This window comes from Pristis pectinata, chromosome 3, assembly GCF_009764475.1.
Source record: "Pristis pectinata isolate sPriPec2 chromosome 3, sPriPec2.1.pri, whole genome shotgun sequence".
Classification (NCBI taxonomy): domain Eukaryota; kingdom Metazoa; phylum Chordata; class Chondrichthyes; order Rhinopristiformes; family Pristidae; genus Pristis; species Pristis pectinata.
This window is the reverse complement of record NC_067407.1, coordinates 131,266,600-131,292,150: the sequence shown is the minus strand read 5'-3', so window position 1 is coordinate 131,292,150 and position 25,551 is coordinate 131,266,600. Positions and strand designations below refer to the sequence as shown.

Here is a 25,551-nt window from a genome sequence, read left to right as displayed (position 1 = left end):
AGGGTGACAATGGCTAAAACGAGGGGGCATAATTTTAAGTTTTTTACACAGAGAATGGTGGGTGCGTGGAATGCACTGCCAGCAGAGGCTGTGGGGGCAGATACATTAGGGACCTTTAGGAGACTTTTAAAGAGACACATGAATGATAGAAAAGTAGGGGGCTATGTGGGAGGGAAGGGTTAGATAGATCTTAGAGCAGGATAGAATGTTGGCACAACATTGTGGGCGGAAGGTCCTGTACTGTGCTGTAGTGTTCTATGTTCTCTGCTTGACAAGCCCTGTTGTCTCATTTAAACCCTTTAATTCTCTGGTGAGACTAGGTATAGATTGAAGTCCTGAATCCCATGTGTAAACTGCCCCCTTTTCCATCTCTCTCTGTGGCTCATTTCCAGTACCTGGTAAAGACATTTTATAAAACCGTATGCCTTCATTTCTCTTCACTTGTTACACATTCTGGTGGTTTTATGTTTATGTCGGGAAGTTTTGTTTTCATTACCATTGGCTGAGGTTTTTACAGTTGTAGCTTTTCATTATTGTAGCTGTGGCATTAGTGTATTGACAGTTGACTGTATCTTACAGTAATATGAACCTTTATGTTACCTTACTGTTCTGAAGTGATCTTATAACTTTTGTTTACAATTTGTACATTTTGCTTTTGTGTTCTTTTGGCGTCTGCACAAATAGCTCATTCAGTTTGCATTGCTGCCATCTGTAAACCACAACTGAGAAACCAATTACGTCAACGTAACTTGCTATGTTGGTTGGGGAGATGACTATTTTGTAACATGTTTATTTCTAGGGTAGAATATCTTTATTTTATCACAAATTGAAAAACTGCAGATGGAGGAAATATGCTGGTTGGGCAGAGAGAGAAGCAGTCAGCATTTCAGGTTGATGATCTTTTATCCACTGCTGTCTGATTTGTTGAGTATTTCTGGCATTTTTAGTTTATGCTTTAATCTTGTGTTATGCTATTTAGATTTTTTTCACTACACGTGAGCTACTAGCGAATTTTTAAGAAAGCGATTGCTGGTGCTCTGCTCAATATGCTTTGGACAGATAAAGCAATTGTGATATTGCCATTTATGCCCCCAAATCCATCAAACATTATGACAAGGAATTAAAGAATATTTCTTACAAAATTGCCATGTCATTTCTGATCTACTTTTGATGTGGATTAACATATTTAAGAAATTCTAAATTTTGTGTTTATTAATTAACTTTTAATTCCTAACAACTTCAACCTGAAATTTTGTTACCTTGACTTACTGGATGATATCAGAGGAAGAACTCAATTTAAATTGCTCGTTTTACCCCATTTTAGGTTTGGTGTAGAGTTGAGATTGGCATCCTTTTACCAGTTAAATTTATGAAGTTATTGCCCTCGTAGAATGTACTTGGTCCAGTTAATTGATGAATGTGCACTAATTCAATGTTTCATTACCTTATATTGTCTGAAGCTATTCTGGTATTGCAAATGTGGTCTATCAGCAAATGTTTTTGGCTTTTTTTCACTTAAATCTTGTAAAGGTCTTGTCATGCATTATGAGTTACATTGATGAAAATGTTAGCTATTGTATGGGCTAAACAAATGCAATCTTCCAAATGTGCACTCATTCAATTGTTCTTGCGTAACATACTGTATTTAGTTCAGTAGTCAATACACTATTATACCGTAATACATACTCACCACAATTATGGTCTTGCGGTACAGACTGACTCTAATATGAATTCATGTTTATTAGAACGGTGTAAAATGCTTTGTGTGAGCAGCGCTGGAGCATAGGTATTCAAGAAATGGCAATTGATTCAATAGCACAATCTTGCTGATGTAGAAAATGAAATAAAGCTGAAAATTCTGGCAACGTTGACTACTCCAGGGAAGGTCTGTGGAGAAAAAAATAAAGTTAATATTTATAGTTACATTTCAGAAGTGATGAATTGCCTGATCCCTTTAAACAAAATTATGAAAGGGTTTGATAGAGCAGATGTGAATATGCTGTTTTGATTTGTAGGTGGAATCATAACAAAGCCGTAAATATGAAGGTCATTAATAAGTAGTGAGGAACTACAGGTACTTCTGCTATAATGCAATGGGTATGTTTCTACGAAACTGTCATTACAGAAAGTCGCGTTATAGCAGAACAGGTTGTAGTTGCTTTCAAAGCACAGATTTAAGAAGGTTTCCCTGATCAAGATCATGCTATAACCACTGCAGCCTGCATAATGCGAATAGTGTTCCCTAATCCATCAATCGCATTATGACCAATTTGTGTTGTGGAAACTGGTGTTATAGCAGAGCTACCTGTACTTTATAGTAGTAGAACGTGGACCACAAAATGTAGTTGAGACAGATAGCATTTAATTAGTTATTTAATTATGAGAGAGAGGAATGGAAGGATATGATGATGGGGTTGGAAGAAGGTTTGTATGAAGCATAACTTGCCTATTATTGTGTTATAAATACTTGATATTTTTTTTAAAAACTGGAACTTGCTGGTTCTTAAGTGTTCTCACACTTCCATAAAGGAGTTCCAATGGTTTTGACTTGGTAGTAAAGGATTGCTGATGTATTCTAAAACTTTGTTAATCTGGCATGCTGGTAATGCCAAACAGGCAGTTTTTATGGACTATTGGATGTTATTCTGTTTAATGCACCACTATTTTAATTCATACGATTTTTTTCAAGGTGTTATACAGTATTATAATTCCAGCAAATCCAGTGAGTTTAATGGGAGTGTAGGAAAAGGGAGAGTGGGAACCAGTGCCCAATGAGCAAGATGCTGATCAGTCGGATAGCGGATTATAGGATGGTGTGTGAATTGAGAGGAATCTGCAGGGTTGCCTTTGATCTTCTAGGTGGTAGAGTTTATGAATTTGGTATTGAAGCCTCTGTGATTTTTATAGGTCATTTGATAGAGTGCACTGCAAGTGGAGAAAGTGAATATTTATTGAATGGGATGTCAATTAAGCAGGCTGCTTTGTCTTGGATGAGTTGAGATTCTTGAGGTTTTGGAACTTAACTGTTCAAGTGGAGAGTATCCCATTCACACACCTGGCTTATGCTTTATACATGGTGTAATGGCTTTGAAGAGTCAGAAACTGAGTCATTTGCTGTAGGATAGAAAGTCTTTGTACGTGCAGTGCATAAGTTTTGGACAGTGATTACCAGCTCCCCATTTGTAACTCTGACCAGAATGCGGGAGATTTAAGCTATGCTGTAAGTGCACAGGTCTGATTAGACAGTGTTTCGGAGTACTATGCGTCACACTGTAGGGAAGGTAAGTTAGTCCGGGGATTACAGTGTAGTTTCTCCAGAATGACTGGATTCCAAGGGTTTAATTTCAAGGGGAGATCAAAGAAATTAGGGTTGCATTCACCAGAAGTTAAATGATTAAGGGATAATTTGAAATTCATTAAGGAGAATACTATATTAGAAGAAGACCATGCTCATTCATTAGGGTATCTGGCCCTGACCTAGTGCCATGCTTTTGGGGGGGGTAAAACATTTCCATTTGGATAGGGTGACAGAAGTTTGGAACTCTTGGCAAAAGCTGTAAATGATAGATCAATTAAAATGTAATCTGAGGTTGATGGATGTTAGATAAAACAATCAAGAGATGGGGAAAGATAGGTATATGATTGAAATGAATAGTGAATAGATACTCCTGTTTCTATGTTCCTCTTATCTTTGGTATCATAGTACTTGCATAATTCCTTTACAACTTAATAGCGTTTTGTTATTTGAACAGCCTTATATTCCTGTAAATTTCTGACTTTTGCATAATTACCTTGTTTAACTGTGACTGTCACAAATTACATATTGCATGGATATTGCGGATCCAGGAGGGGTTGAGATAGCAACAGAGGCTGTGAGATAACGCAACCCCACTATCACATGGATGTCGGGAGACAACTTTAACACCACCGTTATAAGCTACCTACATTATAAATGAAACTAACAGTGACCTAATTTTGAAACCCTGTTGACAGTATTCCAAATGCAATCTCACTAGAGACGTGTATAATCCTCTTGGACTAAATCCACCCCCCCCCCCCCCCCCACGTTCTGTTATTCTGAGACTTCTTGGCTGCCCTTCCGTGTTCCATCCCCATAAGCTAAGTTAGTATAGTCATTAAGTTGCTGGCTGGTATCCGGAGGATGAGACTGGTAATGTGGAGATGTGAGTTCTTGACTCACAGTGGCAGCTGGGTATTTTGCATGACTTTTTCATGCCCTATGAAATGGTCTAACAAGCTACTTTGTTCAAGGGCAATAAGAATAGGCAATAATACTGACCTAAGACATATGCCATGAAAGGATGAATAATGAAGCAAGCTCGTCTATATTCAAACTCCCCAGAACACTCTACACAAAAGATGTATTTCACTGTGTGTTTCAATGTACATGTGACTAATAAAGATATCTTATATTAATCAACCATCTTCTGCCTCTGCTTTTGCCTCACCACTCTGTAATTCCTTCCTGAAAACTCTACCTGTCTTCCTTTTAAAATGATCTATTTAGAAAAAAAACTGCCTCTTTTATAAACATCATAATCTGGCACCCTCACAGCTATTTTAATAAAAGTGCTACAGATAAATGTCTCAATATTATCAAATGAACACCTCTGTTCAAATTAATGGAGCAAGGAATATCATGTTGAAATGTCAGCGTGAATGTTTTGTTTTTCTCTTGGATCAGTTTTATTTAATTATTTCACATGTACTGCTGCACCTATAATGACTGATGTGTGCTCCTCCTATATTTTTGTAATTGTTGATTTATTAAAGTGTATATTTATGAAGTATTTTTCATTGCAGCCCTATAGCTTAATCTGTACGTTATGTAAATCTCAGTGAAATGCCTTGTGTGTCATCTCTTTATTTGGTAACTCGATGCCAATTGCAAATAAAGTGGTGCTGTTTCTCTCGCGCTTAATTTCATTTATTAACAAATTAATGTTTTTGGTATCAGTGAAGCTGTTTGATATTAAAAGGTGAGATAAATGGTTATTTTGTTCTGTACAAATTATTCTGAGGTTTTGGAAATGAATTAGTTCGGTTTAGTTAGTACTCCATTCAGAGTCTGGAACAACAAAAGACCTTTCCGTTCTTCAAGCTTGCACTGTCCAAATCTGTTTTGGATTGTTGTTAGAAAATCTGTGTTGGAAACTTGGATTGTTTTCTCTGGAGCTTCAGAGGCTGTGGGGAGACCTGATAGAAGTTTATAAAATCATGAGAGGCATTGATAGTCTTTATCCCAGGGTGTAAATGTCAAATACTAGAGGCATAGCTTTAAGGTGAGGGAGGAAATTTTAAAGGAGATATGTGGGTAAATTTTTTTTTACACAGAGAGTGGTAGGTGCCTGGAACACGCTGCCAGGGGTGATGGTGGAAGCAGACACAACAGTGGTATTTAAGAGACATTTAGACAGGTACATAAACATACAAGAAATGGTGAGGTATGGATCATGTGCAGGCAGATGGGTTTAGTTTAATTTGGCATCAAGGTTGGTACAGATGATGTGGGCTGAAGGGCCTGTTCCTGTACTATACTGTTGTATACTCTGTGTTTTGGCTGTGTTTATTCTATTATGGACTGTCTTCTCACTGTCATACTGCTTTTATCTTGGTGTATCAGGGTCCAAGGATGGTTGGCGGGGGGAGCATCTCTTCACTTGGTGATAACTGAATTGTTTGCCTGCAAAGTCTACTTTAATTGGTTCAAGTTGCCTGCCTTGCCCACCTTTTCTATAAAATACATAAACAATTTGGGAACAGTGCATGATGTAAACACCACCAGAAATACGTCATAAAAGCAGTTTTTCAAGAATACCTGCATTTCTTTTTGAACAAATATCACTATATTGTTAAAACTTTGTTATTTGAACAGGTACAGGTATTATGTTGCACTAAGAAAGCTGATTAAAATTCCAGTAAATGACTTGTGTATTGAGAAGCTATGAACAACAAATTAAAGCACATGTAATAATTTAATTTGTGGTGTATTCTAAAAGTGTTAGGTGCTACTGTTAAAATAGATCTTGCACACAGGCACGTGTGTGTAAATAGATATGAAACGGGTCTGATTTTCCTCAATCTTGGTATTCTTTATATGTTCAACAAATACATAAAACATGCTGTATAATCACTGTTGATGCTGCTACATAAACATGATGGGATCTAGTATTGCAATTTTGAGAGTTTTGTGATATTGAAAAGTAGCTCCTTGTAAGCTGCATATCTGTTCACTGTACCACCAATATGCTGTTCAGGTAAACAAAAATCAAGCACAAAAACTATTATAGTTATGATTTGAATGAATATTTCCCTTATTAAATTGATTTTTACTTTGCTTACCAGATCCATATTAAAAAAAAATTCTGAAGGAAATTGATGTTTCCAGGCTGATCTACAGTAGAACGTTCTCATGGATGAAGGAGAATTGCTTAAGATTGAACTGGAAACAGCTGACAAAGTCTGTAATGAGTGTGTGGCAAACTCCACCTCACTAACTTCAGATGAAAATAAAAATCAGATTTGTGAAGCACAGTTAGTGTCATCATCCAGTGATAAAATAATGGGAGGCAATGAGCAGGATTTAATCAATAACAATGAAGAAGACTGTGAAAGAACTGTCCTTGAGATTACACAAAGTGACTGCTTAGGGACAGATTGTAATGTTAAAACAGAGGTTTCGAACAGCAGCACTAACCCAAATACCAAACCTTCAGCGGAGAAAGAAATGATCTGCGATTCAGATATACATAGCACATTGAAAGCCATCCGTTCAGGTAAGTTTCCATTTAGAATCATTTGCTGCTCAAACTCAGCAAAATTGAGAATTATATCTTGAAACCTACATATATCCTCTTAACAAAATGGAAAGAAATAGTTTGTGTTTCTTTTCAAATAAATTTCCTTGCCAGTTTTCCTCCCTGTCCTTGTCTCACAAAAGGTGGAAATGTTTCCTGTAATACAGTTCCATGCATAGATGGCACCTTGTTTATCAGTTAACTCTCGCTGTCCAACTTAACCACACATGCCAGTTTTCCTCAAATACCATTGTATCTTGTTAAACTTTGCTTCCAAGTTCCTGGATATCAAAACTATATTTCTGTATTTGAATACTCTGAATGACTTAACTTTGATAAGCTTCAACTCTACCTCACCATTGATGTGTTTGTGACCTGTCCTGATTTTTTTTCTTTCATTTGTCTGGTCACTGGCTAGAATTTCATGCTGCTATGGCTGAATTGCATTACATCACTACTTATGGATCTTGTTGTGATGTCAAATTTTATTCCTTTGTCAGATGATTTATCCAAATGCAAGGGCAGTGATGAGTTGGAAGTAAGTTGTCAGCAAGTTGACAGGGAAGGACTTCTCCAGGCTCTACTCAACTGCATCCAGAAAGCTACAGAATTAAATGATTGCAGTACCCTGCCACACCTTCTTCATCAGGTACAGGAGATGCTACATTTTTTACTCATATTTCTCACTGATAAAAGAAGAATGAGTTTTGAATATGTGTATTTACTTTGATAAACTCAGTAACTTTAAATTGCAAAGTGTAAGGATTATTTGTAGTTCAGAGAACACTTTACACGAGTGCATGAATTTGAACAATGAAATATCCTTCCCCATGAGTTTGTATTGCACATCCCAGCTGAATTATTTTTGCCTATTATTTTCAGGAATTCACATCTATTTTTAGATATGGATTAAAATTCTTTTTATTCTTGCATATTATAGTAGGATCCAAAGCAATGAAGGAGAAAAAAAGCTGTTACGAACCAGCAACAAAAGATATCATGTGTCAGTGTTAAAAACTACTTTATTAATAACTACTTATGATAATAAGAAAAATAAAAATGTTAGAAGTAAAAATGTTAAATCTTAAACATTAACCCCAAAAACTAAACTCGTAGTGTGTGGCAAATTCCCAAACTCCAAGTCCAGGAATGGTTCTTAAAGTTCAGTTCAGCAAGTCATAAGGTGAAACGTGACCCAAGGCTTTTTCAACAACCACCGTTGACTGAAGATAAGACGTAGGTGTAGAGAGAAAATAGAGAGTAATTACGAAATGCAAATGTTCCACGATGGAACCCATACGACACCTCAGTGTCTACTCAGCAGTGACTACTCCACCGCATCTGCCTCACCCCGAAAGGCACTGGAATTGTGGCAGTCCACACAAATACCTGTTTCCTTCTACAGGTCAGCGACAAAGTGAACTCCACTGCTCCTTTCCTCACCCTGAAAGGCATCTGAGATGTGGCTGTCCACACAAATACCTGTTTCCCTCTACAGGTTAACGACAAAGTGGACTCCACCAGATGACTCCAAAAATCCATACGTGGATTGTAGTGACAGGCACAGTTACTGTTTCTCATCCATCGATAGAGACTAGCAGGCTGGTGTCTCTCTCTCTCTCCCTCTCTCTCTCTTCTCTGATTCTGACTGACTGCTTCAAAAACATCATTATGTCCTTTATTTTCTGTTGTTGTAATCACGCCACACACACATGCTATGCTCTATCTTAAAGGGACATCCACCAATAGTAACCTAGTCTGTAACAGAGCATGGAAAAAAAACACACGATAAGCAGGAATAACTTTAGCTGATACAAGCATGCAAATTGGATTTGGATCAGGTATTCAAATTTTTCATAAGCCCAGACTTCAACTTGCCATCTCCCTGTGCTTCTGGGTTTAGCAGAGGTGGATAATAGTTCTAGCTGGCCTGTTTGAAGAAGGTAGGCTTGGGATTTAAAAGATTTGAGTCAAGGGAACTCTGATTTTTTTTAGTGTACCTGGATTTCCATAGCTTTGGAAACATGGTGAGCAGTGATGATCATATTAAGAGGTTTATACTGTGCCAAAGAGCAACCTAAAGTAGAACTACTTATTTGGAGGAGGACTAGCATCAATGCATGAGAAGGGATCTGACCACAATAAAGTAGAATCAAGATTGTCAGGTAAAAGTTTAAGGAAACAATTGGAGATCTTTAAACATGCGATAAATTGTTAAGCACAGGTGATCTGCACTGATTATTGGGAACCTCTGATCCACCTGTATTCAGTGGAAAAGGAGCATTGAGAATGGTATTGAGAACCTAGAGGCCATGCACTGGAAACACACGGAAGTCCTGGATATGCGGCGGAAGGAAGGCAGCACCTCATAAGCCTTCCTCGCCAACCACCTCAAGCCTCCAATGCTCCAAGATAAGAAAGCCTGACTTATTCAGTCTGTCCTTGTAACTTAAATGCTCCATCCCAGGCAACCCCCTGGTGAATGTCCTCTACACATTCTCCAGTGCAATCACATCCTTCCAATGGTGTGGTGACCAAAGCTGCACATAGTACTCCAACTATGCCCTAAGTAATGTTGTGTAAAGTTGTACCATAACCTCCTTGCTCTATATTTTATACCCTTGGCAGCACAGGTAGATAAGGCCAACTTCAAGAATCCCTCAAGGTCCTTCTGTTCCTCAATATTCCTAGGGCCTTATCATTCATTTTGTATGTCTTACACTAATTAGTGCTCCCAAAGTGCAACAAGCTTGCACTTGTCAGGATTAATCTCCATTTGTCATTGCTCTGCCCACTTTTCCGACTGATCAATATCGTCCTGTAATCTAAGACTACCCTCTTCACTATCAACACCACCAATATTTGGGTCACCTGCAAACTTACCAATCATGCCTCCTACATTCACATCCAAATAATGTACAGTTGTTGCTCCGGCACTGATCCTTGTGATACACCAGTGGTCACAAGCTTCCAATCACAAAATCAACCCTCCACCAGACTAGAGAATCTGGAATTGTTTTCATTGGAGTTAAGGTTATGAGGCAGTTTGATAAAGATAAACTAGATCATTGCTGATTTATATAATGTAAACAGAAGGACATTTTCTATTAGTGATGGTTCAAGGACTCGGGACGTAATCAAAGTGGGCAAAAAATGGGATACGAGGAAAAACTTGCACAAAAATTCATCATAGTCTGTAACTTGTTCTGTAAGACTGGTAGAAACACACCATCTGTTGTCACTTTCAAAAGGGAATTAGATGTGCATTTGAAGAAAAATCGCTTGTAGCGCTACAGGGAAAGAATGAGTGAATGGGACAAAATTGATTGCTATACAAGAAGCTGGCATGAATTTGGCTCAAATGGCCACTTTGTGGGCTGTATTATTATGATTCTACATCCACGTTTTTACAAAGTTCATTTGGTATAGGTTGGGTATTGGGGTGCATTAAAATACATAGTTTTTATTTGTGTTACAAAAATGGAATCCTTGTTTTCATTTCTAGGCTTGAATGATTATTGTCATACTATCAATAGTCTTTATATTTACAGATTCTTCAAGTTGCAAAAAATAGCTTTAATATTGATTTTTTTTTCCCAGTTTAAGGATAATGCAGTTTATATATCAGAAATTTCCTTGGCAGCTGTTTTGATAAATAAAATTCTAATTGTATAAGTCAATAAGTAACTTGATAATTGTATCCAGCTTATTAATCACTGAGTCAGGTAGTAAAACTCGATAAACATATCAGTTTAATTCAATTAAATGTTTGGGTTTTTTTGTGCATCTTTTTTAGATGTGCATATCTATACAGATGGCATAGTTTCCATCTGCTTCATTTTTCTAATTCTCAGCAGGGTTAAAAAAGAAGCAGCATCAACATATAATGTAACTTTTTGAATTAAATTTGTGTGTCTTTGATCAGTCAGCTGTCTACATTTAGTCTTAAAGTGCAACACAGTAAATATGACAGCCTCGTTCTGAGATCACTGATTATTATTTTCTCAATTTCAGACTGCCGAAATCTATTTTGATGAAGAAGAATGTATCCTTTTATCTTTCTAATTTTTCATTTTCTCACAAATTAAGTCTTTCCTCCTCTGTGTTAAATTTTGTTCCATCCATGGTTAATGAGTTAAGCAGTTTCATTTGTTTAAATTTATCCTCAATACCTTGTTCAGGTGGAGATTTGTTACTTTCATTGTTAAATATTTGAAACAACATTGGAGGTGAATTTGTGCTCAGTATCCTTATGCATGCATTGTAAATAAGTGTCACTACATAAAAATCAAGAGTGAGTACGTCTATTCCTATTCCCCCTCCTAAACCTATGGGTAACGGTTTGCCTGATAGATGACTGAGTTTCAAGCTGACTTTTGCCTTCATTTATACCATTGTGGAGCTCTACCATCAGCATCCAGATATTACTGAAACTGAAGTTGACCAGCCATATCCATTTCTCCTTTTTCACATGTTCACTCATGTTCTCCTTCAGCACTTATCCTTGTGGTACACCAGATTATATTAATCTCGGCAGCAAGTTGTGCTAAATCATTTCAAATTCTGGCATGCTTTGCATCAATCATTTTCTTTTGTAATGAGAACTATACTGTGCATATCAGAACTTTTTCTTGATTTGTGTAATAAAAGTTATGTTTCCTAGTGAAGGCATGAAATTTATTGTACTTTTGATGTAAATATTGTATATGTCATCCTACTTTAACATCCCAAGTTGGAGTTCTAATGCAACATGTTAGAAGTTCTTGCCTTTTGGGAGTATTTTTATACTGGCTAAGATCATTAGTTTGAATTAACGATTATGTAATCAATTTGATGCATGAGCAATAAGCGGTTTTCCTTTACCTTGTACTTAGATGAGAAAGCAATACAATTTATTCAGCTGGAAAAATTGTATCATCAAAAATTGTTGACAAATCTTACTGCCATTCAGGAGCATTGGGGTATGTGTTTCAGGTCTGAAAAACTACTAATTACAACTTACTAAAGTTTCAGTATTTCTGAATTTGAGCATCATAATGATTAAGGCACAAATATTTAATTAAATTTGCAGTTTCCTTTATGAAAGCGTGTTCTGCGATTGAAGAAATTTCAATAATTCTGTATAGTTTTAGATGAAAAATTCTTCTGTTAATTTCCCTGCTGTAAAAACTGTAAGTAATACTGAAATCATCTTCAAAATGAAGAATAAGCACTGAAAACACTCAGTAGTCAGGCAGCTTTTGTGGATAGAGAAACAGATTTATCATTTCAGGTCATAGACCCTTCAACAGTACTGGAAAAATGAGAAAACGAGTTAATTTTATATTGCAGAAAGTGTTGGGGAGGGATGGATAGTACAAAAAGAAGCTTTTTATGAACTTGGTTAGGAGGCAAGATTGACAGCTTTGTGAGTAAGATCATTCAGATAACTTAAAATGGCTGCTTCAGGAAAATTGTTACACCTGCTTATAACAGACTCTCTCCTCCAGTTTTGTTAGCAGTGACATGCTTGGTTCTTTCTTTGACTGGGTTAAATGGTTAAACACACTCGGGTGTCCTATAAAAGAGCCAGTGCAGGATAAATTTGCTAAGCCCCAGGGAAGAGAAAGGCAGTGGGATTAATTAGATAGCTTTATAAAAAGCCAAAACAGGCATGATCAGCTAAATAACCTTCTGTGGCATTTCATTGTAAATCAGAAAATTATGTTAACATTTTAGAGAATATTAGTTAGACTTCATTTATAGTACTATGCACAATTCTGGTGACCATCTTGTTAAGGTGATTCAGAAGCTCTGGAGACTGTTAATAAAAATTTCCAAGGTTGAAACCAGAATGGTACTTGTAATTATCAGGAAAGGCTATACAGGTTGGTCACTGTGAAACAGGGAAGACCAAGAATTGAACTGCTAGGTCTTTAAGGTTATGACCAGATTTCTTCAAGAGAGATGCAGACATTTCCAGTTGTGTGCTGAGACCAAAATTAGAGGACATTAATATAAAGTAGTTACTAATAAATCCATCTCTGTGTCTGGAGAACAATAAGAATAAATATGATATAACAAGGAGTGATATTCTGTGGAATAAAGTGGATAAATTCAGGAGGTGCTCTCCTAACAAATGAAGAAAGGAATAGAAAGGTTTGGATGAAGCTTCAGGGGCTTGTGCACATACTTGCATGGGTAAGCTGTTACAGTTGGCTTGTTTCTGTACTACACATTCTGCATATTACAAATTAATACAATGATGTATTTAAAAATACCTGTACCTTTATGGGTGACAATTCAAAAGGAATTGTGCAATAAATTGTGTCAGCTTAAATGGGATTATAACAGGTTCTATTTGGAACTGCACTATTTTAAGTTACTATCAATCATGACTTCCCACTACAATTATAATAATTTTGTCTGTGCACAGACAAGGACAGTTGAAATCAGCACCAAAAAGTACAGTTAATTTGTAGATTTTGTTTGTTTCTTATAATCCACCACTCATGCCTGTTCTGTGTTTTTCTTACCTTTTCCCTATTCAGGGTTGAATTTTATATAAATAGAAATAGTTGTTAGGAAGCATTATGTGCACTACTAATAGTTTTGCAGTCCTGATTTGAGATTAACATTGATTAAAACCACAGCCAGCAGTTTTCCTTTGTTTCAGTTTATTTCAAATTAAGTGTAATTTTTAGAATGGTTTGTTTCTGATTGTTCTACGGAATAAATGATTACCCTTTCATAAAAATTATTTAATATCAGTGAAATGCTCCTCCCACATTTACGGCAGATGAGCCCTGACATTTTTCATATGAGACTTTGTATCTTAACAGCCCATGGTGACAATTTCTTTTTTTTGCTAATCGGTGTTCTTTTTATTTGTTCATCATCCATATCCTGCAATTTAATGGCAGTAAATTGAAGTTGACAGGTATACCATTTTGGAAATTGAGAAAAGAGGGATACACTTGATCACTGGAGAAAGGGTGATTTAAAAATTATTGCAATGTGTGTGCATTCTGGCACGTCATGCAATTAAAACACTTATTCATTGCTCATTCACTCAGCATTCTAAGTGATGTGATAATAAAGGAGGGACGCATCAGAGCATGAAGCATTTTGACTGGATGGCTGATGAATTTGGTTTCCAATTCATTATATTTCTGTTGAATGCTTTATGGGTGATTTTGACAGCCAAGACTTTGAAACATTAATTTCATTGGAAAGTGTAACTTCAGTTGACTTTTTCTGGTCTTGCAGAAGTGAAGCAGAAGGCTGCAATGGCAAGGGAGACTTCAGAAGGAAAGACTGTTAAATCATTAGATAATGACAGAATAAGGAAACTTACAGAAATATGTGCATCACACTGTGGTATGTCCACCATTTGCAGTTATATACATCTAGTTGATTCAAATGTTTGTGACTTTCATTGTGTTTTTGGACATTTCCTTTTGCTTAATGATTGACTTGGGATTGTTATTTCAGTTACTTTCTCGATCCCAAACTGAGGGACTTAGAAAGTAACATAAAATAGGAGAGGTAGTCCATTCAATCCCTCATGCCCACACCACCATTCAGCAAGATCACAGTTTGTCACAATGGCAAGGTGGTGCACCAGTCAGTGCTGCTGTCTCACAGAATCATGGACCTGAGTTCAACACTGTCCTCGGGTGCAGTCTTTGGAGAGTTTGTTCATTCTCCCCATGACCATGTAGATGTCTTCCCATGTAGATGACATATCCCTACGTCTACCCTGTATGGCCCTGTAATAATGTTGTTTGTTTCAGCGACAATTCAGATTCTGATTCTTAAACCTGATCAATGTCAAATAGTTGCAACAACGACATTGCTTTAATTAAGTCAAAATGTTCCGAATTGTGAATTCTCACTTTGTAAGAGGTTGGTCAGAAATATGCTGAGTTATGTGTGGCCTCTTTCTAAAATGGATTTTTGTGGTCTTGCTCTCATTTATGCTTTTTTAGTAATATTATTACTTCAGCATTGATAAAATAAAGTATTTGTATTATTTTAATATTGAAATAAGAATAATATTGCTGGTAATCTGAAATAAAATGCTTTAAATTAGAAGAATCCTTGAGGTCCAGCAGCTTTAAAAGTAGCAAAGTGTATTTATGTAGTACTTTTAATAAAGTAAGATGCTTTACAACAGCATTATCAAATGAAATTGAGACCAAGTCATCCTAGGAGAAATTCAAACAGATAAACAGATCATAAAAGCTTAGTCAACCATGTTGCAAGTTAAAAAGGAATAAAAGATAGAGAAGCATTAAGGTTTAATTTGGAAATTCCTGGAATTGAACCCCAAAGGCACAGCCACCAGTGGTGCAGGGATTAATATTGGGCACATTTGAGACAAGAATTTAGATGGAAATGGATAATTCAGAAGTTAGTAGGTTTGAAGAAGATTATAGAGATGAAGAGAAGCAAAGCCATGGAGGTATTTAAAAATAAGGATGAGAATGTTAAAATTGAGGTGTTGTTTAATAGCTTCAGTGTGGACCAGTCAGATCAGGATTCAAGGGTGATTGAGATGGTGTAAGTAGCAACATGACCTTTGAATGACCTCAAATCTACAGAAGGCAAAATGGAAATGGCCAGACAGGAGTGTCCTTAAATAGTCATGGTCACAAGTAACAGGCAGGGGCAAGAGTTGTGGTAGCAAGTGAGTGGAGGCAAAAGCAGAGTTGGGTGGAAATGAGCAAGCTTCATTATGACATAGAAATATAGTTTGTTTATCTTGTCACCAAATGTTGTGAACATTCTCAAATTTCCCGTGGAGTATGATAGGGTTTATGGTGGAAATGAAAGACAAGTATTTTGACAATACTGGAGGAAATTTCAATTGTCATTCAAAGGAAAAGTCAATAAACATAGTAGTATAGCAGTGGCTACCGCGATTTGAAAAATAAAGACACGAATCTGTGAGTTGTAGAACAAGACTGACTGATTTATTTCCCGCTGTGCGCGGGCCTTTTAAGTGAAACGGTTCCCGCCTTCCGAGAGAGGAAATGATGTACGCGCTATGTCATTAGTCTTATTGCGCGCGCGGGTTCCCCCCGTCGCTCGGGGAAGACGAAGGCCCAGCGCCATCTTGAGCCTCACCGCTCCGATGACGCGGCTCCATCGAGCTGGTTTGCCTGCTCGGACGGTGAGTCGCCATACAACCCTCTCCCCAGAACCGGCGATATGGTCCCCAAAGTTCGCGGGCTGTGCTAGCCGTTGCTTCGGTGGTCGGCCTCTGCGTCGCAGTGTTGGGACCTCGACCGGTTGTTGTAGGTCTAAATGGGCCGGTTTGAGGTGGTCCGTCATGAAGACTTCCTCCTTGCCCCCAGTGTCCAAAATAAAGGTGGACCCATTGTTTCTGATGACCCGGAACGGCCCCTCGTATGGCCGTTGCAACGGTGCCCGGGGTGTGCCCCTGCGAACAAAAATGAACTTACAATCTCCTAGTTCCTTGGGCTCACAGGATGGGGATGGACCATGTCGCGAAGTGGGGATCGGTGCCAAGCTGCCTAGCCTCTCACGCAGTCTTCCCAGGACTGCCGTGCGTTGCTCTTCTTGCCCCCTAAGGGTGGGTATGAACTCCCTTGGGACGACCAGGGGTGCACCGTACACAAGTTCGGCTGACGAAGCGTGGAGATCCTCCTTGGGGGCAGTGCATATGCCGAGCAGAACCCAAGGAAGTTCGTCGACCCAGTTAGGACCTTTCAAGCGGGCCATCAGAGCTGATTTCAGATGGCGGTGGAAACGTTCTACCAACCCATTTGACTGAGGGTGGTAGGCCGTGGTGGTGTGCAGCTGTGTTCCTAGCATGCTCGCTAATGCAGACCATAGGCTGGAGGTAAACTGGGCGCCTCTGTCTGAAGTGATGTGGGCCGGAACACCAAAGCGCGAGACCCAAGTTGTGAGCAGCGCCCGGGTGCAGGAATCAGTCGTGATGTCTGAGAGAGGGGTTGCCTCTGGCCACCTCGTGAACCAGTCCATGATGGTAAAAAGGTACCGCGCTCCTCTTGAAACTGGCAGGGAACCAACGAGGTTGACGCGAATGTAGTCAAACCTTCTACGGATAGGCTCGAACTGCTGTTGCGGGACCCTGGTGTGTTATTGGATTTTTGATGTCTGGCAGTGTGGACAGGTCTTGTCCCACTCACTGACCTGTTTGCGCAGGCTGTGCCAGACGAACTTGCTGGCGACTAGTCGGACAGTCGATCTGATGGATGGGTGCGCCAACCCGTGTACTGAGTCGAAAACGCGTTTTCGCCAGGCTGCAGCAACTATTGGGTGGGGCTGACCGATTGCGACGTTGCACAAGAGGGTCTACTGACCTGGGCCAATTATGAAATCTTGGAGCTGCAGGCCTGAGACTGCGGTTCTTTAGCTGGGCAGTTCATCGTCGACTTGCTGTGCGTCAGCCAGGGCCGCATAGTCTACACCCAGGGACAGGCTGTGGATGATCGGTCCGGAGAGCGCGTCAGCAACGACATTGCCCTTTCCGGAGACATGCTGGATATCCGTTATGAACTCGGAAATGTAGGACAAATGTCGCTGCTGACAAGCTGACCAGGGATTGGGGATTTTAGAGAAGGCGAAAGACAATGGCTTATGGTCAGTGAACACAGTGAAAGGCCTGCCTTCTAAAAAAAAACCAGAAGTGCCGGATTGCCAGGTACAGCGCTAGTAGCTCCCGATCAAAAGCACTGTATTTAAGTTCAGGTGGCCTAAGGTGCCTGCTGAAAAACGCCAAGGGTTGCCAATGGCCTTCGATTAGTTGTTCCAGTACCCCACCGACCACGGTGTTGGATGCGTCCAGCATGAGGGCGGTTGGGACGTCTGTCCTGGGGTGGACCAGCATCGCGGCGTATGCTAGGGCTTCTTTGGCCTTAATGAAGGCAGCCGCGGCCTTGTCATCCCAGGCGATGTCCTTGCCCTTGCCAGACATCAGCGAGGACAAGGGGTGCATGATACGGGCTGCTGCAGGGATGAAACGATGGTAAAAGTTGACCATCCCAATGAACTCCTGCAGGCCTTTGATCGTGTTGGGACAGGCAAAATGGCAGATTGCGTCTACCTTGGCAGGTAGGGATGTTGCTCCCTCGCTGGTGATTCTGTGGCCGAGGAAATCAATAGAGCCGAGCCCGAATTGGCACTTGGCTGGGTTGATAGTGAGGCCGAAACCACTGAGGCGGGAGTACAGTTGACGGAGGTGGGAGTGGTGTTATTGGCGGTTACGGCTGGCGATGAGAATGTCATCTAAGTAAATGAACACGAAGTCCAGGTCGCGGCCTACTGCGTCCATCAGCCGCTGGAAGGTCTGCGCGACGTTCTTAAGGCCGAATGGCATTAGAAGGAATTCGAAGAGGCCGAACGGAGTGATGAGCGCAGTTTTGAGGATGTCGTCAGGGTGGACAAGGATTTGGTGGTACCCTGGACGAGGTCCACCTTGGAGAAGATGTGGGCCCCGTGTAGGTTTGCCGCAAAGTCCTGGATATGAGGGACAGGGTAGCGGTCTGGAGTGGTGGCATCGTTTAGCCTGCGGTAATCACCACGTGCAGGGGGGAGGCCCAGGGGCTGTCTGATCTGCGAACGATCCCCAGCTCCTCCATGCGGCGAAGCTCCTCCTTCGCCAGGCGGAGCTTGTCTGGAGGTAGGTGTCATGCTCGGGTGTGAAGGGGTGGCCCTGTCATAGTAATGTGGTGCTGCACCCCGCGTTTGGGCATTAAATTCTTGAACTGAGGTGCCAGAACCGATGGGAACTCGGCTAGGAGCTTGGTGAACTAGTTGCCAGACAGGGAAACGGAGTACAGGTGCGGGGCTGGTAGGCTGGCTTCTCCCAGAGAGTAAGTTTGGAAGGTTCTGGAGTGCACTTGCCGTTTCCCTCGCAGGTCGACTAACAGGCTGTGGGCCTGGAGGAAGTCGGCTCCCAGGAGTGGCTGGGCGACAGCGGCAAGGGTAAAGTTCCAAGTAAAACGGCTGTCGTCGATTTGTAATTGGACTGTACGGGTACCGAAAGTCTGTATTGTTGTGCTGTTTGCGGCTTTGAGGGCGAGTCCCTGTTGCCTGCTACGAGTGTCGCGGCCGGTTGGGGGTAGAACACTGACCTCTGCTCCAGTATCGACAAGGAAACGACGCCTGGACTGCTTGTCCCAAACGAATAGGAGGCTTTGTTGGTGGCCAGCCGCCGTAGCCATCAGCGGTGGCTGGCCCTGGCTTTTCCCTGAAACTTGCAGGGTGGGCAGCATCAATGGGCCTCCGCACCCCACCTCTGATGGTAGAAACACAGCTGGTTGTCAGTGTCGTCGTCTGTGTTTCTGGGGTGTGGTTGCTTGGCTGCTGGCTTAGGTAGGTGTTGGGCACACGGTCTGGCGATTTGGCTGACGGACGAAGTGCTCTCGCGTTTGGCCTTCCACAGGACATCTGCCCGGGCGGCTACCTCGTGGGTTGCTGAAATCGGTATCAGCCAACAGCAGGTGAATGTCGTCGGGCAGCTGTTCGAGGAAGGCCTGCTCGAACATCAGGCAGGGCTTGTGCCCCTCAGCCAAAGCCAGCATCTCGTTCATCAGGGCCGATGGAGATCTGTCCCCCAGGCCGTTGAGATGAAGCAGGCGGGCAGCATGCTCATGACGGAAGAGGCCGAATGTCCAAATGAGAAGGTCCTTGAAAGCCGGGTACTTGCCTTCCTCTGGAAGAGACTGGATGAAGTCTCTGACCTGGGCGGCTGTCTCCTGGTCCAGGGAGCTGACCACGTGGTAGTACCGTGTGGAGTTGGAGGTGATCTGGCAAAGTTGGAACTGGGCTTCGGCCTGGTCAAACCACACACGGGGCCGAAGCGTCCAAAAGGTGGGCAGCTTGAGTGCCACTGCATTGGCAGTCATTGTGAGGGTCCAAAATCTGTTTGGACCGTCGGGGTCACCAATGTAGTGGCTCCTACCGCGATTTGAAAAATAAAGATACGAGTCTGTGAGTGGTAGAACAAGACTGACTGATTTATTTGCCGCCGTGCGCGGGCCTTTTAAGTGAAATGGTTCCCGCCTTCCGAGAGGAAATGACGTACGCGCTACATCATCAGAGTCTTTTCGCCCGCGCAGGTTCTCCCCCGTCGCTCAGGGAAGACGAAGGCCCAGCACCATCTTGGGCCTCGCCGCTCTGACGACGCGCGCCCCGACCATCGAGCCAGTTCGCCTGCTCGGACGATGAGTTGCCACAGTAGAGCACTTTCACCAAAGCCTACCCATATTGTTTCACTTCGCAGATGTTTTCTTTTTCACATGTTTGCAGAACTTTAAGTCTGCTATTTAATTGTATCAGTATTTTTTCATTGGTCTGTAATCTGGGAAAAAAGATAAGCTGCTGATAGAATGTATCTTACTTAAGCTTACTTGGTACCCTCTGTAGAAAATTCAATAATTAGCTTTTGAGTAGGTATTTAAGTAATATATAGAAGAAAGACAAAACATTCATTCTAAAGAGTAAGTTGTCATATTTATATTGAATGTGGATCTCATAGTTTTAAGTTATTGTTACTTTTCAACCACTGATAAATTTTAGTCTTTTTAAATCTGGGGCCTATTTGCTGGTTAGTCATGAAATACTTTTGGACCAAATATTAAATGTTGCCATCATTATCTTGTGCAAATTGCTGCTTTAGAATAGTGTACTGGATAATTACTTATAACCTACAGCAAACTAGAACGTGATCTCTAATCAGTCCTTTCACCATTCGTTTCACATTGGCTGTTTTTATGTTCCTTAGGTTCACCTCTGTACTACTTCTTTCTTTTGCTTAGGCTTACACAGAGAAAAGCAGGATAAGTCAGCATGAGGTTCAGAAGCAATATAGAGGAGGAAAAAAATGGAATCCAGAGTATGCAGAAATAGTGCCTATGTAAAGAGATGTAACATGAAGAATGGGAAACGTGAACAAAACATGAAGAGCAAAAATTAGGGTGAGAAGAGCAAGTACAGTTAAGGTATAAAATGAAATATTGTGGAAAATTTGTTAGAGAGAGTTCCATGATATAAATCCAAAGGTAGTTAAATTCATGGAAAAGAATGGTTTAGACAGGTAAGGAAGGGGTGATAATTACTTTGAGTTGATACTTCAGACAGCAATATTTTTGTGTAGCTTTGACAATTATCTATAGTAACATTCATGAACTGGAAGCAGTTGCAAGGAGCCTATAGTATGCTGATTTCAGGAAGAAAGTCTGTACTCCAGGCCAAATAGTCCTAATCATGCGCATATCCCTTCATCCTGTTGTGTTTCATCCACTTATCCTGTCTAAGTTGCATGTTTTCATAGATTTGCCGGAACAATTTGCCCTGAAAATGACTTCTGCAATCTCTGAAAAGTTCTTCGCCTGTGTTATGTTCAAATCTCTTGCATTTTGTGTTTTATCCCAAACCCCTAGATTTCGACGCCTAGGCTAGAAATAATCCCAAAGTAATAGTGTAACAGATGAGAAAGTTTAAGCAAATAGGCTAAACTGCATTTACTTTAATGCAAGAAGCCTCACAGATAAGGCAGATGAACTCTGAGCATGGATCGGCACATGGAAATGTAATATTAAAGCGATTTACAGGAACATGATTGAGAGATGAGCAGGACTGGCAACTCAATGTTCCGGGGTATCAATGCTATTGGAGTGACAGAGATGGAGGTAAGAGAGCAGGGGGAATTGCACTATTGATTAGGGAGAACATCATTTAGAGGATATCCTGAGGGGAATGTCCAGCGAGGTCATATGGGTAGAACTTAAAAATAAGAAAGGGGTGATCAATTTGATGGGATTATGCTATAGGTCCCACAACAGTCATCAGAAGAGGAACCAATATGTACAGATGGGTCTAGGAATAATAGGATTGTAATAGTAGATGATTTTAACTTCCCTAATATTGATTGGGACTGCCTTAGTGCTAACGGATTAGATAGGGCAGAATTTGTTAAGTGTGTCCAGGAAAGTTTTCAAAGCAATATGTAGATGGGCTATAAAAGAGGGAACAGCACTCAATCTCCTGTTAGGAAATGAGGTAGAGCAAGTGGTTGGTGTGTCAATGAGGAAAACCTTGGGACCAGTGACCATAATTCCATTAGTTTCAAGATGGTTATGGAAAAAGACAGGATTGGTCTTCAAGATAAAGTCCCAAGGCAAAAGCTAATTTATCCTCAAAATAAAGTCCTAAGGTGAAAGGAGAGGCTGTTTGCAGGTAAAGGATGTCTGGCAAGTGGGAAGGTTTTAAATGTGAGATCGGAAGAGTTCTGGGACAGCACGTTGCTATTAGTGAAGGGTAAGGCTGGCAAGTTGAGGGAGCCTTGGTCACTGAGGGAAATTGAGGGTCTGCTCATGAAAAAGAAGGCATTGAGTATGGACAGCCGAGATCAAGCGAGTCCCTTGAGATGTATAAGGGTTGTATGAGTACACTTAAGGAAATTAGGAGGGCAAGAAAGGCGCATGAGATGTCTCTGGCAGATGAGATAAAGGAGAATCCTAAAAGATTCAACAAGTATATTAAGAGCAAAAGAGAAGCTATTGAGAGAGTATGTCCCCTTAAGGACCAGTGTGGTAACCTATGTGTGGAGCCACAGGAAATGGGTGAAGTCTTAAATGAATACTTCTCATCTGTATTTACCAGGAAGAAGAACATGGAAAGTAGTCAGTTCATTTTCAAAAAGTAAATATTTCACAGAAAGAGTAGTTGGTATCTGGAATGAGCTGCCAGGAGAGGTGGTGTAGGCAGGAGCAGTAACAACATTTAGGATTCATCTGGACAGGTATTTAAATGAGTAAGGCATAGGGAGATATGGAATCAATGCAGGCAAGTGGGATTAGTGTGGATTGGCACTATGTTCAACAGACATGGTGTGCCAAAGGGCCTGTTTCTATGTTATACAACTCTGATACAATAAATAATCTGTTTAATTGTACGCTGCTCATTTCTTGAATAACTTTAAACACCTACTTCATTGCATTGTTCTAGTGAAGTCATCTGTCTTTATGTTGGTATTTCCTCATACCAAGAGTATTTTAGTAAATCTGCATTATTCCCACTGTAGTCTCATTCACCTTCATATATTGTGGAGCTCAACATTGCACATTAATCCACATGACGTCCTTTGAGGATTTTATATAGGTTAATCATTACTTGCTGTTACTTATCTTTTTTACCTGCCAGTTATGGCAAGTAGCATTTCATTTACATTTATAATAGCTTCTCAAATCAAAGATGCTCTTATGTTGATGTTTATTTTGCCTCATTGATATTCCTTTGCAGCTTCACTTGCTATTTTAGCACTGGTTCCTTTAAGCCTAAATCGATATCAAGGGTACCTGATATACCATTGTCTTGATATCATCAATGCCAATGCACTTCCTACATATTGTATGTGAATTAGTCAAGTTGTACAACAATAAGCACAGCAAGTGTTCTTTTAAAAAAAAGTGTTACTAAAGTGTCACACAGTGGTACTTAAAAAAAAATGAAATAATTGATATCCTCAGCAAGTCAGGCAGCACAAATAGAGAGGGAAGCAGCGTGACAACTTTCCATTCATCGAGCCTTGGGGAATGTTGTGGAACAGAGGGACCTAGGAGTACAGATACATAGTCCACTGAGAGTCCCATCTCGGGTAAATCGTGGTGAAGAAGGCGTTTGGCCCAGTGGCCTTCATCAGAATCAGATCTATTATCACTGACACATGATGTGAAATTGTTTTGCAGCAGCAGTACAGTGCAGAGACACAAAAATCTATAAATTACAAAAATGAATACTGCAGAAATGAAGAATAGTGAGGTAGTGTTCATGGATAGTTCAGAAATATGATAGCAGAAGGGAAGAAGCTGTTCCTGAATCGTATCCTGTACCACCACCTTGATGGTGTAATGAGAAGGGGGCATTTCCCAGGTGGTGAGGGTCCTTAATGATGGATGGATCAGTGAGGGCATTATTGGAGTTGGGATGTTATGTTGCAGTTGTACAAGACATTGCTAAGACTGTACTTGGAGTATTGTGTATGGTTTTGGTTGCCCTTTTATAGGAAAGACATCATCAAACTGGAAAGAGTGCCGAGAAAGATTTAAGAGGATGCTGCCAGGACTTGAGGGCCTGAGTTATAGGGAGAGGTCGGGCAGGCTAGGACTTTATTCCTTGGAACGTAGGAGATTGAGGTGTATAAAATCATTATGGGTATAGATAGGGTGAATGCACATTGTCTTTTTGCCAGGGAAGGGAAATTAGAGGGCATAGGTTTAAGGTGAGAGGCAAAAGATTTAAAAGGGTCCTGAGGAGCAGAGGGTGGTGGGTAGATGGAATGAGAAAGTAGTAGAGGCAGGTACAATAACAACATTAAAAAGACACTTGGATAGGTATATGGATAGAAAAGGTTTAGAGGGATATGGGAGTAGCTTGGTGGGCACCATGGTTGGCATGGAAGAGTTGGCTTAAGGGCCTATTTCTGTGCTGTATTATTCTATAGCTCTGATTCTGTTGAAAGCTTCCATCTTGTAGTAAATTTTTTATTCTCTTCTCCTCCTCCCCCTACCCTGACATCTTAAAATCTGTGCATTTCTAACTATTCCCAGTTCTGATGAAGAGTAATCAACCTGAAACATCAATTATTTTTCTCCCTTTGTGGATATTGATTAACTTGAGCAGTTTTTATTTCAGATTTCCAGCATTCACCACATTTCATTCATGTAGACATGTTTATATAATACACTTTGAAATTGATTGTGTTACATGTTTTGAAAAGTGCTGACAAAAACCCAGTGTTAAAATGCAGACATATAGTCAAATATGATGGCAGAATATAGTCTTAATGGTAGGACTCTTGGCAGTGTGGAGGATCAGAGGGATCTTGGAGTCCGAGTCCATAGGACGCTCAAAGCGGCTGCGCAGGTTGACTCTGTGGTTAAGAAAACATATGGTGTCTTGTCCTTCATCAATCGTAGAAATGAATTTAGGAGCCGAGAGATAATGTTGCAGCTGTATAGGACCCTAGTCAGTGCCCACTTGGAGTACTGTGCTCAGCTCTGGTCGCCTCACTACAGGAAGGATGTGGAAGCCATAGAAAGGGTGCAGAGGAGAGTTACAAGGATCTGCCTGGAATGCGGAGCATGTCTTATGAAAGCAGGTTGAGGGAACTCGGCCTTTTCTCCTTGGAGCAACGGAGGATGAGGGGGGACCTGATAGAGGTATATAAGACGATGAGAGGTATTGATCGGGTAGATAGTCAGAGGCTTTTCCCCAGGGCTGAAACGGTGGCCACAAGAGGACATAGGTTTAAGGTGCTGGGGAGTAGGTATAGAGGAGATGTCAGGGGTAAGTTTTTTACTCAGAGAGTGGTGAATGCGTGGAATGGGCTGCCGGCAATGGTGGTGGAGGTGGATACGATAGGGTCTTTTTAAGAGACTGTTGGATAGGTACATGGAGCTGAGAAAAATAGAGGGCTATGCGTAAGCCTAGTAATTTCTAGGGTAGGGACATGTTCGGCACAGCTTTGTGGGCTGAAGAGCCTGAATTGTGCTGTTGTTTTTCTGTGTTTCTAAATTTTGCTTTTTAAATTTCCTCTTAATAGTCAATATTGAAAGATTTTGTTTTTGTTTTTTTTCAGGCCAAATATACCAGGTGGCACAGTAAGTTTTTCAATTTTTTTGAAAAAAAACTGTATTCCAGAAATGTGCATAATTGTATAAATGATATGGGTTGAATTTGTAGGTAAACTACTTGG

The 25,551-nt window shown here is 40.6% G+C and overlaps 1 protein-coding gene and 1 long non-coding RNA gene across 2 annotated transcripts in view; both read left to right on the top strand.

The window, feature by feature from the left end:
- The first annotated feature begins 6,369 nt into the window (after positions 1-6,369).
- cnsta (consortin, connexin sorting protein a) lies at positions 6,370-15,757 on the top strand. The gene is made up of 5 exons (XM_052012578.1): positions 6,370-6,797; positions 7,319-7,467; positions 10,833-10,863; positions 11,693-11,779; positions 14,067-15,757. The coding sequence occupies exons 1-5, from the start codon at positions 6,434-6,436 to the stop codon at positions 14,270-14,272; spliced, it is 837 nt and encodes a 278-aa protein (XP_051868538.1). The 5' UTR covers positions 6,370-6,433; the 3' UTR covers positions 14,273-15,757.
- Positions 15,758-20,655: 4,898 nt separating this feature from the next.
- LOC127568615 (uncharacterized) overlaps positions 20,656-25,551 on the top strand; it is a 38,143-nt gene continuing 33,247 nt past the window's right edge. The window contains exons 1-2 of the long non-coding RNA XR_007956041.1: positions 20,656-20,794; positions 25,435-25,456. This is a non-coding gene — a long non-coding RNA (uncharacterized LOC127568615). The remainder of the gene's footprint in view (positions 20,795-25,434; positions 25,457-25,551) is intronic.

Bases quoted from the DNA above. Each gene is read 5' to 3' on its own strand.
- cnsta (XM_052012578.1), top strand. From the start codon at position 6,434: ATGGATGAAGGAGAATTGCTTAAGATTGAACTGGAAACAGCTGACAAA. The intron at 6,798-7,318 runs GTAAGTTTCCAT...TTCCTTTGTCAG, and splicing joins ATTGAAAGCCATCCGTTCAG to ATGATTTATCCAAATGCAAG. The intron at 10,864-11,692 runs GTATCCTTTTAT...CCTTGTACTTAG, and splicing joins CTATTTTGATGAAGAAGAAT to ATGAGAAAGCAATACAATTT.